Source organism: Rhamphochromis sp. 'chilingali' (genome assembly GCF_963969265.1).
Source record: "Rhamphochromis sp. 'chilingali' genome assembly, chromosome: 1".
Taxonomy (NCBI): Eukaryota; Metazoa; Chordata; class Actinopteri; order Cichliformes; family Cichlidae; genus Rhamphochromis; species Rhamphochromis sp. 'chilingali'.
In genome coordinates, this window is record NC_137929.1 from 64,050,341 (window position 1) to 64,067,929 (window position 17,589).

Here is a 17,589-nt window from a genome sequence, read left to right on the forward strand (position 1 = left end):
AAACACATGTCAGACACTGAAGGAACACTCTCTACTCTCTACTCTTTATTACAGTTGTAATAAAGTCCTGTGACACAGTTTCACAGTAAAAGTCGATAAATGGTCCCCCTGTAGTTGTAACATCTTCTTTTTTATCCTGCAGTTGTGTAACAGGAACTAACAGCTTTGTGGGTGTCCAGTTTCCCCTGGGGCTGTAACTTTTATGATATTCATCGTTTTAAGCCAATTTGATCCATCTTGTGGTTTCAGCGTGATTTGAATCAGCTCAGCTATCTGTCACCTCTCTGGTTCACACGAATATCCTTTATCACTACTGTGAGTGTTTTCGTCTTTCCCTTAAAGAGAAGAAAAACAGTCAAAATATGAACCGTATATCAGGGGTAGCAGTAGTTACTGTAGCTAACTGTGAAATATTGCCACGCTTGCAGCTGTAAATGGCCAATTCATGTTCTCCCTGAAAATGTCTTTATGTGTGCAAACATCAGTATATCCTCACAATACACTTTATTGTAACACTTGGAAGAACAACTGCGCTCTATCTTTGGGTCTGCACCGTACTCAGTGATGTGCTGTTAACAACACTCTACCTATGTGTCACAGACTCCGAGCTCTGCTGAGGCGCTCGTCTTTGACACAAGTTACCACACCAATCACTTCCTGGGTGGTCTCTTTCACATTAAAAGCTTAATTTGTGCTTATGATAAATAAACTGGTACTTCTTGTTTTTTTTTCTTTTCTAAGCAAACACTCAAAGCACTTTTTATTACAAGCTTCATTCAGCCAATCACACATTCATACAACTGCTGTTTTTATAAACCCAAGCACCTCATCTAACATTCTCGCACACTGTGGCAGGCAGAGCTCGAAGAGAAGACGTGTGCTAACCTTACTGTAAGACAGGCCTGTCAAACTCCAGTCCTCCAGTGTGAGCCTCCTGCTTGTTTTTGAGTTATCCCTTTCCTACCTGCTGCTGGTTACCTGGATCAGGTGTGCTCTGCCAATAAGAAGCTACAAGGGCAGGTTAATTGGAAAACAAGCAGGAGTTCGTACGTGTCCTGTAAGACCTCCACCCACAGGAGGCGCCACAGAGGCCAGGTGCAATATATTATTTTCAAAACTACATAAAAAGGAAAAAAAAATCACCACTGAGCACAAATACAAATGTTCTTTCAGATATTGTTTGCTGATCTATTTGCTCTCTTCAATGGGGGCTTCTTGTTAGGAGACCTGAGTCGTTTGATTTCTTGTTTCTAGTCTTTTGGTTTCTTTGTTAATGTTCGGTCTGTGTTGCTTAGTTGCTCTGTCTCCCCCGTCTGCTGTATCCCCTCTTGTCAAGTCCACATCTCTGTGTTATGTTTCCTGAAAATCTGTGTCTTTTTTGGTATTTTCAGTTTAGTTATTTTATGTTTCATCAGTAAAGCTGTTTTGACTGCATTATTTTGCCTGTGTGAGTCTGCAATATGGGTTCTCTTTACCACCACTCCTGCCTGCACACAGCCTTCTCATGAAACTTCTGGTTTTGTTAAATGCTTTCCTTTCTTTTTCTTCTTTGCTGTCAGTAAAGTTTAAAAGCTGCCACGCATTTTCCTTAGTTTATTATATTTAAAATTGAAGTCTCTGATCTCATGATATACCATGTCTTATTAAAAATGAAGCTGTATCATCCCAAGAAGCAGAAATGATCAGGGTTAAAGGGAGGCCTTCATTTGTTGGCCCCCCTTTGTCCCCTTAACGCTAACGGTCTGGGGATGTAGACAATGTGGGCTGGAGGAGGCCAAAGCCCTGCTTTGGTTATCAAAAATGATGTGACTTAATAATACGACCTGTACCCTGAAAATGCAGTGCGCTTACCATGTAAGATCAAGAAACAAACTTTTAAACAGAATTACCCGGTACTAACTTACTTACAGTAACCTGCCCTCCTTTTGAATTTTTAATTACACTATAGTCACTACGGTTCACAACGTATCACCACACACACACAGGGCCTTGGAGGGCAGGCCCTGTCAGTGTCCTGGGTTTTTCTGCATCTGTCTTATTAAGGTTATAACACCCATCTCTATCTGCAGCATCAATACACCTCCCAATACATGTATTGGGAGGCTGGAGGGTTGGGCTGCAGCAGTGACCCCATTAACCCCTTCACAATTCAATTTTTTCTTCAACTTAGACTTTGAGGGTCTTGGGGGATTATGGGTGGGGTGCTTATGTCAACCCCCCCCCCCCCCCCCCCCCCATTCCACAACACACCGACCCAACATAGCACCTTCAACACTAAACAATATATTTATAGTGAGAATAGACTTTAAAACATGAAGGGAGGTTATTAATAAGTTGTCTTATTACGTTTTCTTATTATTGTAAGGCACAGGCCCTACAAAAATACAGACAGACCCAAGAATCACACGATCCCCCTATGAGCAAGAGCTTGGTGACAGTCAGAAGGAAAATCTCAATCTTAACAGGAAGAAACCTCTGGCCAAGGCAGACTAAGGGAAGGGTAGCCATTGTACATGCCTGTGTGTTGGACCAGATTGGCCACAGTAACAACATTTACACTGTTGGGAGTGTGTTCATGTTGAGTTCAGCCTCATATTGATCTCTGATCTCAGTAAAAACTTGTGTTGTTTATGAATCCTTGGGATTTAGGTGACTGGTCTCACTGGAATGAAACACCAAAGGAGGCCAGATGCCTCTGCTGTCCCAGCAACACCCTGTAGGAGGTGCTGTAGTAGAAGAAAACCAGGGATATGAAGACCACGAAGAAGATGGTGATGCAACTTGTGTGGATGGTTTGATAAACAGAGTGACAAATGCACTTTAAATTCAACATAACATAAAAGTGCAACAAAGGAATATCTTAAAACAAAAAGAAGCCAATAGGAGTGAAGTCACAGATAGATCAAAAATCTTCTGCTTTGTTTGCGCTTTTGATTTCAGCCTGTTAATTGTGCATCTTGTCAAAGAGCTATGGTGTGACTTAATATGAGATAATCTACAAAAAAAGGGCAGACACATGAAGTATGTAATAAACTCACACACTTTATATCATAACATCACTGTCTTTACTTATAGTAGTGACGAAAAACAGGAAATAAGTCAGAGTGCCGGTTATCAGTTTGGTTACTGTGTGTTTCCTGATCTACGGTGATACTTATTAACTGAGGGGACATAACGACGCAAGCAGCTTCTTCTGCTCACCAAAAACTGGAGAAACAGGTGAGTCCTGTTGCTCATCCTCAAATCTTTAGTATTTCTACTGATTTCATACTTAACTTAAAAGATGACTTTCAGTGGCTCCTGTCATGGGAAAGAAAAGCAGTTCACACAGCTGCCTCAGGACTGCAACTGACTTCTGCCAAGATTCAGATCTCACCTCTCAAGCCTGAAACATTTAACGCCCGCTCTTTTTTGATCATAAAAATATGTATTTGGGTATTTTTGTTTACACTTTCTGGCAAAATACAAATATTTACTCAATATTGAACATAAGACTTGATGATTCGAAACGATGTGAAACGTTGTGCTTTATATGTGTCATTTGGCGTGGCGTCTTTAGACTGAGAGCGCAGTCTGGGTCTGGGAGAGTGCGGTCTGAGAATGCCTGCTAGTTAAACTGTGTGTGTAAAGCCGAGCACTGTCCAGCCCCGCTTGTTTGTTCCGGGGAGGTTAGCTGTGTAGAGTTTATTGTACTGAGTTATTTTTCCTCCCTTCCTCGAGCCTCGTTCAGCTATCTAGAGTGCCCTTGTGTCTTATTTCCTTTGTGTGGGTATTTAATGTTGCCCAGTGGCTTGTTGTGCGCAGCCCTGACAGTTTGCAGTTGTAAAATTGGTAATAAAATCCCTGTTTCTGTTAGATTCCTGTGTAAGGACTCGTTTATGTTACTCTCCCTCTGGCCCTTAGCAGAGGGGGTCATAACAGAACTGAAAGCTTTCCAATGAGTTTTAATAAAGACATGATAGTGAGGACGTACAGCAATCCTCCTTAAACACATTCTGTCATGGTCCTGGGCCATGTGGGCCCAGTATTCTTAGTTCCTTGTATTTTTGTATTTCGTTCCTTAGGCCATGTTTCCTGAGTTGCCCTGTTGTGTTGTTCCCTAAGTGTTTTCCCTTCGTGACTCTTACCCCCTGTGTGCCCCTCTGTGTATTTATGAGCCCTCGTCTCTCTTTGTGTTTTATTCTATGTTTTCCCCAGCCCGTTATGTCTGTGTTCTCCCCGTGCTCTCTCTCCTCCTGTCTGAACCTCTGTACTTCCTGTTTGACTCTGCCCGTCTCCCGTTAGTGTTGTGTTCACTCCTGCCGTGTCTTGTTATGATTATCAGTGTCACCTGTGTTCCCCGTGTGCTCCCACTTCCCTCGTTAACCCTCTGTGTATTTATGTCTGCGTCTCCCTCAGTTCTGTGTCATGTTCTCCCTCATGCTGCGTGGATTTCCCTGTGTCTCTCTCTCCGAGTGTTAGTTTACTTTTCCCAGTTTAGTTTTGTATTTTCCAACGTTCTGCCTCTTCAGCAATAAAGCTGTTTTTTGAGTTCATCCCCTGAGTCTGTGAGTTTTGCGATTGGGTCCTCATCCTGCCTGCCACACAGCGACCATGACACATTCATTAACTTTGAACTGAATGAAGGCAGCTCCTCTTTTTTTTTTTTTTTTTTTTTTTTTTTTTTTTTTTTTTTCATTTTTGATCTTTAAGTTTATTGACTTTTATATTACAGAACAAGCAAAGAATAATAGTACAGTTAACATGAGATTTATATTAAAGAACATAGTCCCCAAAATAAACAAATATAAATTAAAAGGAACAACAACAATAATAATAATAATAAAAATAAATAAATAATAAAATAAAACAAAACCGATGCACAGCATGGGTAAAACAAACAGGACGCGAACGAAAAATAAAAACAACAAAAACAAAGAAACGGTCAACAAAGAAAACAACAGCAAAAAAAAAAAAGAAAACCACACACACACAAAGAAACCCAAAACTCAGCACCAAGTATCACCCTCTAAATTAATTCCCTTCATAATGTCTCAGAAACTCAGTTAAAGGTAACCATATTTCTTCAAAATCTGCTCCCTTTCCTCTGACAATATAAGTAAGTCGTTCCAATACAATACATGATGCCATCTCCTTCACCCACATATGACTTGAGGGTACATCCACTTTCTTCCAATACAAAGATATTAAGCGCCTAGCTTGCAGGAGGCCAAAGTCAATTAACTTTAGCTGTCTGGTGCTAAAGTCACAGTTCTTTGGATATATACCCAACACACACATTTTTGCTTCAACAGGTATATTTACTCCAACAATCTTAGATAAAGTTTGCGTGATTAATTTCCAGTACTGTTGTAATTTTGGACAGCTCCATACACAGTGGAGCAGAGTGCCCCTCTCGTCTAAACATTTACTGCAGCTATCTGGGATGACAGGCGACCAGCGATTCAGTTTGACTGGGGTTATGTAAGTTCTCATCAACCACTTATATTGGAGGAGTTTCATCCTTGTATTAATTGATTGCCTTTGGGCTTTCAAACATGCAGTTTCCCAGTCCACCTCGTGTATCTCCTCTTGGATGTCAGCCCTCCATGCGTCCAACTTGTCAGTGGCAGAATCCCCATCATGCGTTAACAGAGCTGTATAAACTGAAGAGATATGACCTCTGCCCACTGGCTTTTGAAGTACGACATTCTCCAAGTGTGATAATGGTGGCTCAGATACAATCCGTTTATATTTTGACATAATGAAATGTTTAACTTGTAGATATTTAAAAAAATGTTTTTTGGGGATGCAGTATATTCGGCATAGCTGATCAAATGTAAGAAGGTTGCCATCCTTATAAAGATCTGCCACCTTCTGTACACCTTTATCTGCCCAGATTTTGAAACCCCCATCCACTCTTCCTGCTTTAAAACATGTGTTGCCCCAAATAGGTGAAAAACGAGAGATAGAAGACTTATCTCCCATATACTGATGGGCCCTATACCAAACATCTATTGTGTTTTTTAAAAAAGGGTTATTTGTCATTTTTTTTAAATTGCTCGGGCTCGCAGAATATAAATACAGATTTAACTGAAGATTTGTTACTGATGTTTGTTCAATTTGTAACCAGGCCGGGGGTGTCTCAGTGGAAAAGTAGAACATGGCTGAGCGCAGTTGTGCAGACCAGTAATACAGTCTAAGATTAGGGAGTTGTAACCCCCCTCTTTCATATGGTAGGTACAACAAGCGGAGTCTTAGTCTAGGTTTTTTATTATTCCAAATAAATCTATTAAAGATACCGTTTAGTTTATCAAAGAATTCTTTTGGAAGAGGCAGAGGAAGTGACTGGAAGAGATATAAAAATTTGGGCAATATATTCATTTTAATCATGTTTATACGGCCAATCACTGATATGGGCATTGTCATCCATTTATTTAGAGATTCCTCCACTTCACTAATCAGAGGATCATAGTTTGTTGCTACAATGGTATCAATGTCTGGGGTGATTTTAACTCCAAGATACACAAATCCTTCTTTTGCATTAATAAATGGGGTTTGTATAATAGGATTTAGCCTTTCATCCTTGTTCAGAAATAGGATTGAGGATTTTGAGTCGTTTATATTATAGCCAGAGAATTGTCCGAATAACTCCATTTGTTGCATTAATTTTGGTATACTAACAGACAGCCTAGTCAGAAACACTATCAGGTCATCAGCATACAGAGCCAATCTATGCTCCTGATCTCCTAACTGGACACCAAATATGTCAGTTCTCATTCTAATTGTCATTGCCAGGGGTTCTATAGCCAAGATAAATAGCATTGGAGATAATGGACACCCCTGGCGAGTGGAACGCTCCAATGTAATAGGGTTCGAAACTATGTTATTTGTTAAAACACTAGCTTTGGGGTTTGTATACAAAAGTTTAACCCATTTGAGAAAATTGTTTCCAAATCCATATCTTGGGAGAGCAGCAAATAAATATGACCACTCTATCCTGTCAAAAGCTTGACGAGCGTCAAGTGATAACAATGCTGTATCTTTAGCATCAAATTTCTCGTGAATTATATTTAGAACCGTTCTTATATTGTGAAACCCTTGACGTTTTGGCACAAAGCCATTTTGATCATTATGAACTAAATGTGATATATAGGGGTCTAATCTCCTTGCTAAAATTTTACAAAGTATTTTAGTGTCAACCCCCATCAAACTTATTGGTCTAAATGATGAACGCTCTGCAGGGGGTTTGCCAGGTTTCAGTATCAAAGTAATCATTGCCTGTCTCAGAGTGGGTGGGAGAGCTTCATTTTGATATGCTTCTTCATACATATTAAAAAGTGGAATTAATAATTTGTCTTGGAAAGTTTTATAAAATTCAATCGGAAAGCCATCTGGCCCTGGTGCTTTACCACTATTAATGCTTTTGATAGCCTGTGATATCTCTTCAGTAGTTAGACGTCTGTCTAATTCCTGCTTTGTGTTTTCTGTTAGTGTCTGAAACTGAAGTTGATCTAAGAATATGTCCTGTTCTTCTGAGGATTGAGCACATTCTGATTTATACAAATTTTCATAAAATTCTCTAAAGCTGTCATTAATTTCCAATGGATCTACTGTTACATTCCCTGAAGAGGTCTTTATACTATTAATTGCTCTATCACTCTGTATTTTCTTAATTCTCCATGCCAAAAGTCTACCTGCTTTCTCTCCTTGGTCATAATAAGAGTTCTTCAGCCACATTAGACTTTTTGCTGCAGCATCAGATGATAATTTATTATATTCAGTTCTCAGACGTAGCAATTCACTTTGTTTTGTTGAGTCGTCGCTAAAGTTTAAGTCTAATTCCAAAGATTTAATCTGTTTATCCAGGGTTTCCATTCGCTTTCTTTGCTGTTTATTCTTTGTACTCGTAAAGCTAAGAATTTCACCTCTAATATATGCTTTGAATCCTTCCCATCTCACTGAGGCACAAGTTTGATCTGTATTTAACTCAAAGTAATTTTCTATTTTCTCCTCTATAAATTTAACAAATTCAGGATTCTGCAGCCATTTTGTTTGAAACCGCCAGTGAGGGGGGTTATGGATAAACTTTCCTAGATGGATACTCAGTGAGATAGCTGCATGATCACTGATCACTATGCTATCATACTGACACTGTTTGATCCTTGATAAAAGTTCTCTTGAGACAAGAAAGTAATCTATACGTGAGCGGGATTTATGTATACTTGAATGACAGGAGAATTCTATTTTATCAGGATTTTGTTCTCTCCATACTTCTACCAAGTTGATATCTGATATAAATCGATTTATTAGTTGTCTAGTTTGTGCTTTATATGTATCTGAACCTGTTGAGCGATCCATATTCGGATTGAGAGTACAGTTAAAGTCTCCTCCAATTATATACAGTCCTTGCAAAGCAGATACAGTGAGAAACAGATCTTCAAAAAATTTGGGCTTATTTTCATTTGGGCCATAGAGACTCACCAAGTTTAAAGTAATAGAAAGGATGGTACCCTGAGTGATTACGTACCTACCAGCAGGGTCTTTTATTATTTTCGTCATTTGGAATGGTATGCTTCTATGAATCAAAATAATTACACCTCTCGCATAGTTATTGTATGATGCGTGGATCACCTGGCCAGGCCATCTGTTCCTCACAGACTTTAGTTCACAGTCTGTCAGATGTGTTTCTTGAAGAAAAACTATTTTTGATTTCAATTGCTTGATCCTGCTTATAACCTGTTTCAGTTTGAGTAGTTTCCTCAGACCCCGGACATTCCAACTAGTGACTTTTATGTCAGAGATATTGCGGGTGTTTAGTTGGTCCATACTTGGAGTTTTCATTCTGTAATATTAAGATAACAACACGTGATGCTGATGTTGAGTAAACAAAAGTGACAAGTAAACTTTGAATAAAATAAAACAGAGAAACAAATAGAGAAAAAAAACCCTGGCATTGACCCATAACACTTAAAGTCCCCCCCCCCCCTTCCCTTACTCAGAGTAGTAAACTACGGGGCTGTGCTATTCCACTACAAAGGGGAATAGCTGAACTATAAGAACCCAGCCCAACTAAAGCAACAGTGGTGTCCGTCAACCATGCATACACCATATTCAAACATAACATAAACATAACAAACCCATATGTGTTAACATATCAGACTAGCCACTAGATTAGAATAATTCCATGGCAGTGTCCTTTTTTTAACTTACAGAATCCCACTTGAAAAGGTAAAAGTTTAACCAAAGTAGGTAACATTGTTGTGTTCAAGAGGGAGAAAGAGAGAAAAAGGAAAAACAAACAAACAAAAAATTACGTTTGTAGTGGCGTTATTAAAACGTAATGGAAAAGTTTCAAGCTATAAAAAAGAAAATAAAACTTCCTGTGCCCAATAACATGGCATGTCAATGAGTAGCAAAAAGCCAAATATCATAACTGAGTGAAAATACAGATTTTTACAGCTTGTCTATTAGTTATGAGCAGCTGATTCTGCAGTTCAGGGAGTGAAACGCTCACCGCTACAGTTAGTCCTGTCCAGTGTGTCTACGGTGGAAATCCTTGGCCTCCTTTGGAGATGAAAACAGGCGCATCTTCCCATCGTGGAGGATTCTCATCTTGCATGGATTATATTGAAAACCGCGGAACACCCCTTCGTCAGCAAACACTTTTCTGATCGCGTTGAACTCTGTTCGCTGCCGGATGGTCTCAGCTGAGAAATCTTGGGAAAAAAAGAGTTTGTTTCCGTCGTGCTCGATGTTACTGTGTTTTGTGGAGCGGAAAACAAACTCCCGATCTTGGAAGTTCAGGAATCGGATAAGGACAGCTCTGTGTTGGTTTGGCTTTGGAGATGCTAGGGTGCGGTGAGCCCTCTCAATAACGAACGATCTGTCGGTCTCAAGCCAGCGCGGTAACGTCTCCCTTATAAACTCCAGCATTGGCCACTGACCCTCGGCGCCCTCTCGGAGGCCAAATAGCCGCAGGTTCTTCCTTCGGCCCCGGTTCTCCAGGTCGTCGGTTTTTGCCTCCAGGTAGGATATCCGCTTCATGGCATTGCTGAGATCGGCCACGCTCTTTCCCAGGAGCTCCTCTGCCGACATTATTCTATTTTCAGCTTCCTCCAGTCGTGTGGCATTTGCAGCAACATTTTGCTTTACCTCCATCATGTTTGTCTCCAAAGCAGCAACTGACTTCGTCATTTCGCCCATACGGTCATCTATGCTGTCCAGTTTAGTTCCGAATACACTAAACTCGGAGCGCAACGACCGAAGTTCAGCTAACACCGTGCTAAGGTCACCCATGCTACTAGCGCTAGCAGCTCCCTCGCTGTTTTCAGGCGTTGCCAAAATATCGGTTTTAACTGGTTTTTGGGAACCGCGTTTTCGGGTGAAAATATCACAGTCCTTGAGATTAGTCGTTTTTGACATTTTCCAATAGCAGTTAAGTTTCTAGTTTTGGGTTGTTCTGGGTTTTTAATGCAGGTTACACGGAGCAACCACTTTATGCTGCCATCTTGGTCCGCGGCTCCATAGCGCCCCCAAGGCAGCTCCTCTTAATGTGTAAAGTATCTCTGTGAATTATATTTGTTTTTCAGCATGGCTGACTCAAAAAATGTGACTTCATCTGTCAATCACACCTGTGATCTGGTTGTCCCATCAGTCAACCCTTTCTTTATGCTGGTCTACAGTCTGCTGTTTCTGGTATGTTTCAAATCGTCAGATTGTGCCCTGAAACTGGTTCCTGGATCATGTTTGAAAGTCCTCTTGTTTACATCCTCTCTGTGTCTCTACAGGTGGGTTTACTCCTCAATGGCTTCATCCTAAAGTTTTACATTTCTCAAACTCAGCAGCAGGCATCCAGAAGCTTGATGGTCTACCTGCAGAACCTGACAGCTGCTGACTTCCTGCTCTGCCTCTGTCTGCCACTGCGGATAATCCACTATGCCAGCAACTCGGCCATTTTGCACATACTCCACTGCAGCATTGGAGCTACTTCCCTGTACCTCAACATGTACACCAGCATCCTTTTCATGGGGTACATCGCTGTTAACAGGTAAGGAACATTTACTGAGCTAAAATTGCAGTTCATAACAATGTTAAAACAAGGATTTTGGTTAATTACACTCTTAAACTCTGTACTTTTGGCAAGAACATGAATATTTAGTTTCACTTTAACAGTGACTTCTGCAGATTTGGCACCACTGACTCGTTTGGTAAAGTTGTATACTGCCTCTTTTATCTCTACAGGTATCTGACAATCATCCATCCTTCAGGAACTCACATCCTGCAGACAGTACGAACTGCCCACATCGTCTCCACGGTCACCTGGGTTTTTCTCCTGGCTCCAACAATCGCCTACAACATCATGTTCTTCATCACTCACAAACCTTTCACCTCTGACCGCTGCTACTGTGGGCCCCTCTTCAGTACGTCATTCAGCGTCCTTCATAAAGCATTCCAAATCAGCTGCACCATCATCTTCCTCTTAGTCTTCATATGCCTGGTCTTCTTCTACTACAGCATCTCCCGCAGGGTGTTGCAGGCCCAGCAGAGGCAGCTGGCCTCCTCTGGCTCTGAGAAGCTGGTGAAGTCTCGCAGGAACATGTTGGTGCTGGTCAGCATCTTCTGTGTTTGCTTTGTCCCCTACCACCTGGCTCGTCTTCCCTATGCTTTTCTGTGGGACACCAACACTGTGGGCCGGCTATTGTACTACCTGAAGGAGGCTGCCGCCATGGTGTCAGTTTTCAACGTCTGCCTGGACCCACTTGTTTACTTTTACCTCTGTAAGACTTTTCGGGTCCACGTGAGAAAGGCATCCTGGAGAGTCAACAATCCAAACAAACAAACCAGGAGAGTGAGAGCAGCAACGAGCCAAACCAAGGAGCTGTAAAGAAAAGAGCTCAGACATCAATATGAGGCTCAGCTCAACATTTCATGGGGTGATGACATCATGATCATTTTTTAATTTTCAATATATTTTCAAGAATAGAAAACAAAATATTTTTCACTTTGTCATTATGGGTTTTTTTTTTACATTAATTTTGAGATGAAAAGAAAATGAATCATTCTGGAATGAGGATGTAACCTGACAACACGTGGACCAAGTGAAGCGCTGTGAACACTCTCGCGATGCACGGCACCTCAACATCACCGCTTCACACATGGCTCATTTTTAACCTTCTTCTTTCCACAACACGCTAACATGTAGCTTAAACAATCACATTTTTATATCTTGTTTACTTTCTTTCAGTTGTTTTTTTCCAAAACCTGGAGCTGATAAACGATCACCATGTTGTTCTTTGTGACCTGGATTGTGTTGTTAATCTGTGTCACACAGACTGACTATACGTCAGCACTTGTAGCTACCTGCAACCAGTGTTGGGTAAGTTACTTTAAAAAAGTAATTAATTACTAATTACTAATTACTTAATAAATATTGTATTTAAAACACTTATCTAATTACTGTGTCTGAAAAGTAACTTAATTACTAAATAAGAAAATTTAACTAAATACTTCTTAAAATCCCGATGAACCTTGAGTGGAAAAACAATAGAAATTAAACTCTTTATATACATTTTTTTTAAAGACAGAGACTCTACAGTACGCAGCGGTAGCATCTCTTCCACAATGTAGCCTGCAATCATTTTTTAAGCTCACCTTCAGATGCTTTCTGTGCTGCTGAAGTAAAATCACGTTTTGCTGCTTAGCAGGAGTTGCCGCGGTGATGGATGATGAACAAGGATCGCTCAGAAGTGTTCGTCTATGCTCTCGTGTCAGGCGCTTCGGTAGATTACTCCTGCTATTAACAGCAGCCGATGGTTTTTACATATTACTGTAATGTTCTTGTCTGCTTGTTTCAGAAAAGTGAAGAGACGGGAATATGTCCACTTCATAAAACAGCCACTCGCTTCAGCCAAGTCCAACATCTTCCGCTGTAGAATACGACTGTGCAGCAAACTGGTGCAAAATGACGCGCAGCTGCACTACAACGATGTTAAAGCGGCAGAGTTTACTTCTACGTTTAGAAGACAAATTATTGAAATTAAATAATGATATTCAGCGAGTTTAATTATTTTACAATGTCACGCAAGTACATTGTAAGTAACTGTATTTAAAATACCTAAAAATGAACAGTAATTAGTTACTCTACTTTTTCAGTGGAAAAATAATTTAATTACAGTGACTCACGCGTTACACCCAACACTGCCTGCAGCAATAATAGAATGTTTGCAGATGTAAATGACTTATTATCAGTCACAATCTCTTTAGATAGAAAATAATCTGAAGGTTTTTTATTTTCTTGCTTTATTTATGTGTACATCAACAACATGACATGCGACGCTGAACTGATCAGAAGCGGAGAACTTGTAACCCTCAGTTTTCTAGACTATAGAACACTTAGAAATATCATCAATGTCTTACATTCAGTTCCAACATTGCAACAAACCAAACTGTTTTAAAAATCAGGTCTCAGATTTATTCTGTATAGACCTCAGGCTCCACAGACATGCACACACTGGGAGGGAAAGACAACCCTGAACAGTATGGCTGCTGTGCTTCTGTATGTTTTATGGTTTTGTTTTGTTTCATGTTGTGCATGTACAGCAGCTACTTCCTCATACTCTTTCCACTGAGCTGATGGCTGAGGCTACAGTCAGATTTCTCAACACAAAACTAATAATAGAGTGTGTATAGCTGTGGGAAAGTGTGTGTCTTTCCTGTATGCTGTGGTGAAATATGTGTTATTTTTGCTCTTCTGCTGATAGTTATAAATAAATATAGCTGCAGTGATATCATCTGTAAATCCTCTTTTCATCAACAGCTGGACGTTAAACTTTATCGTAACACCTAGAACATAGGTGTCAAACTGGCCCGCGGGCCTAATTACATTTGGCCCGCGAAGCCATACCAAATTACTATTAGAGCTGGCCTACTGGCATTATACAGCTAATATATATATTGTTTAGTATTAAGCTTTGCTTGTTCCATATTCAGTTTTTCAGCAAAACGTGTCCATAAGAAAAGATTCATTCTTATATCAGGAGGAATAAATATATTTCAATAAATATTAATGTTAGCCCGCGACTTTGTTCCAGTTTTGAATTTTGGCCCACTGTGTATTTGAGTTTGACACCCCTGACCTAGAACAACCACACTGAGCCGTGTGTTAACGTTCAGAGTGAGCACAGGAAGCGGTTTGAATATCTAAGACCTCAGAGAGGCCGGAGTTCTCAGACTTCTTGTGGTTTGAGGCTTTTTTCTGATTGGCTGCTGTTCAAGTGAAGTACTTTCAGATTTTAACTTTGGGCTCGGCACTTATAGAGCGCTTTTCAGCTCTATCTGAACACTCAAAGCACTTTTAACTACAAGCCTCATTTAGCCAGTTACACACAAATTCATACGTTTTTTAATCTAAGCATCTTATCCAACATTCAATCGAATCCACCTACATTACAATTGCTAGAAGACCTGCTCTTCCTCCTGAGCCTGTATGTTTATAAGAGACAAATGTTGAATACTCCTCCTGAATCATATCTGTTATTAACCTCTGTCTCTCTTCCACAGCATGTCTTTATCCTGTCTTCCTTCTCTCACCCCAACCGGTCGCAGCAGATGGCCCCGCCCCTCCCTGAGCCTGGTTCTGCCGGAGGTTTCTTCCTGTTAAAAGGGAGTTTTTCCTTCCCACTGTCGCCAAAGTGCTTGCTCATAGGGGGTCATATGATTGTTGGGTTTTTCTCTGTATCTATGAAGCGCCTTGAGGCGACTTTTGTCGTGATTTGGCGCTATATAAATAAAATTGAATTGAACTGACTTGAATTAAATTATCAAGCTTATAAGTAAACTTTTATTTTTGACTCTTAAATGTGTCCTTAACAGGAAGCATGTAATCATACTCTCAGCGCTCTGTTGGGGTTTCATAGTTCCAATGAGCATAACCAATTTTGGAGGTGTGCTGCCACCTGCTGGCTGCTCTCAGTTGCTGCTCAGGCTGTCCATCTCTGAGAGGACACTGGAGCCATAGCACTTAAATGAAGCTGTGTAATATTAAAGATAAATGTTTATTAAAAGTACCACCAGATCTTAATTATGACTTCAGTGCTGTTCACAGTCAGAAAGTTTGTTTGTGTAGCGAGTAAAAGCCACCGAGTAACCGCTAAGGGCCTCTATACTACTTGTGCAAACTTTCAGGCCCAAAGCTCTTACAGGAACGAGCCCAGAATAAACGGGACAAGAGGGTCAATATCAGTCAGATATGTTAAAATTTATTATTTTAAAAGAAAACACAAAGGGTTTGCAAAAGGACTAAAACATCAAAATGGGAAAGGTCACTAACGACCACAAGATAGTCTTATTGGTGCAACCTGCCAGCAATGCAACTATCACCTGAGGGCTTGCTCTACCCCGGTGGTCCCAGATCGTTGCTTTAAAAGAAACAAATCCACCCCAAATAAATCCGAGCCTGTGAAATGCACTTCACACACGCACAGTTGTTTGTCGCCAGATTCCACGTTTATTTCTAGTTTTCATTTATTATGATAGTCCACAGTCTGACAGCTCCAGTCTCAGCTGATTTCCAGCCTCCCCTCCGCTCCTCTCCTGTCATCAGTCCAACCATCATCAGTCCAAACGCCATCAGCTGTTCTCACCTGCGTCTCCAGCACCGCCCCGTTGAGCTCACTGCACCACTCCTCCCCTGCAGCCGTGCCCGGGACCACACCTCCGCCACAGAGCCCAACAGAACATTTATCGCATGCACTAAGTGTTTTAGTTCAGGCAATAATCAGTGGCACTAAAATCACTCTTAATAAAACTTATTCACTGCAAATCCACACGGAGCACCTCTAAAAAGACCTAATTCCCCTAAGGTAAGAGCCCAGCTCAGGGATTGCACGTTGCCCGACTAATATTGCACCAGCCCAGTAGAAATAAAAACAAACCCGGCATAAAAAACAGTTTAAAAGGTGACCCCACTAAAACCAAAAAGCCAACAAAAAAGAGAAGGAGGAAAAAAAAAACAGTGACAAATTCACATGTGCAGCCTGCCCTGCAGGAGGCAGTACAATATAAATTAGATTATAGTGCATAAATATACTTTTTTTTAATGTCAAATATATTAAGTTAACATACCTCCAGCAGACAACTGTGTTTGCTGCACACCTGGCTTATCTTGGCTTATCTTCTAAAATCACTACTAAAAACATAAAATACAATAAACATCAAATACATTTCAACAAATTAAAAAAAAAGCACTAAAAGAGAAACAGCCTTTACCTCGAACCTCTGCTGTAGAGGTTTAAAACAACAGCTGCCGGCAGAGCTCACGGGCGCGTCACTGCAACTCCCCCTGACTTCTGCTCCGCGGCTGCTGAGTGAGCCCTCATCTGGGACTCTCCTCAGCTCTTTCTGGGACAGTGGCGCGGCTGCCCCTCTGTTGGTCTTCCTTTCTTTCTCCCCTTCTTTCCCCCAGTCAAGTCTGTCCCGTATTCAGCAAGTGAAAATAAAATAAACAATAAAGGGTGAATCAAATGGACCATTATGGCAAGGCTGGGATGGTCAATTTGGTAAAGTAAATCCGTTGGGCATCTTTTTTTGCCTTTAGACAACAATTCTGATGCAAAAGAGCCAAACGGGACAGGCAAAAAAAAAAAAGAAGAAAAAAAAGAGGTTTAAAACAACTGTTTGTGTAGCAGACAATCAAAACTTCTCAGGCTCTTCACCTACTCACACAACCATTGTTCACAGCAGCTAGTCAGTAGTGATGTGTCAGTCGCAAACGAATTGGCTCTTAGAGCCGGGTCTTTGACATGAAAGACGCGATCCAACTCCTTATCGCGAGCCTTGGATTCCCCCCCCCCCCCCCCCCCCTTTCTCTCACCCTCTCTCTCACACCTTTTGCATGCGAGCCTTGTGCTTTGCACTGGGAAGAGGGGGGAGGGGCGGTAGTTACACTCGCAGTAGCACAGGAAGAGAGAGAAAGAGAGCCAGGGACAACAACATCACATTAGAAAGGTATAGTAATCATCCACAACTATTTTCAGGATTTTCAAGGATTCAGAAAGTTTATTCATGCAGGTCCATATGACAGAGAATATGCATGTTCTTTTTGTTTTCATATTTTAATTTATATTTAATTGTGTTGTGGTTTGTAGTGTTTTGTGTTGTTTCACTTTAAATTTCTTAAAAGCAAAAAGCTGAAAATTTAAATAGTTAAAGTTGAACTGTGACTAGTTGGTTTTTGTATTATATGATTTATTTATTACATTTTATGTGGAGTGAATGAATAAAAGTATATTTACGGTGGCCCCTACAGACAAAGCACGCACAAACTCCAAAACACTTACAAAACACAACAGAAGTGCTCCAGGATGCTGGGCGCAGTGATGAGCGTTTGTTACCTAGTGGCTACACAAGTCAGCAAGTACCAACGACCGGATTTGGTGTGTGGTAGTAACAGGTGAATGAACTTTTTTTTTTAATTATTTGAATATATATGAGTGCTTGTGTATAAATACACAAACAATACACACATGCTTTCAATTGTGTTCTAGTAGCTCTGCTTTGGAAGTTCAGTTAACTCTAGGAATGTGTTTTGAAGTTTGTACGTGCTTTGTC

General features: G+C 40.6%; 1 protein-coding gene across 1 annotated transcript; it reads left to right on the forward strand.

Moving 5' to 3' along the window:
- Positions 1-10,572: 10,572 nt before the first annotated feature.
- LOC308402679 (P2Y purinoceptor 14-like) lies at positions 10,573-11,866 on the forward strand (the record flags this gene model as incomplete). The annotated part of the gene is made up of 3 exons (XM_080891707.1): positions 10,573-10,677; positions 10,770-11,029; positions 11,224-11,866. 3 exons carry the CDS (start codon positions 10,573-10,575, stop codon positions 11,864-11,866), a joined length of 1,008 nt encoding a protein of 335 aa, XP_080747833.1.
- Positions 11,867-17,589: the final 5,723 nt, after the last annotated feature.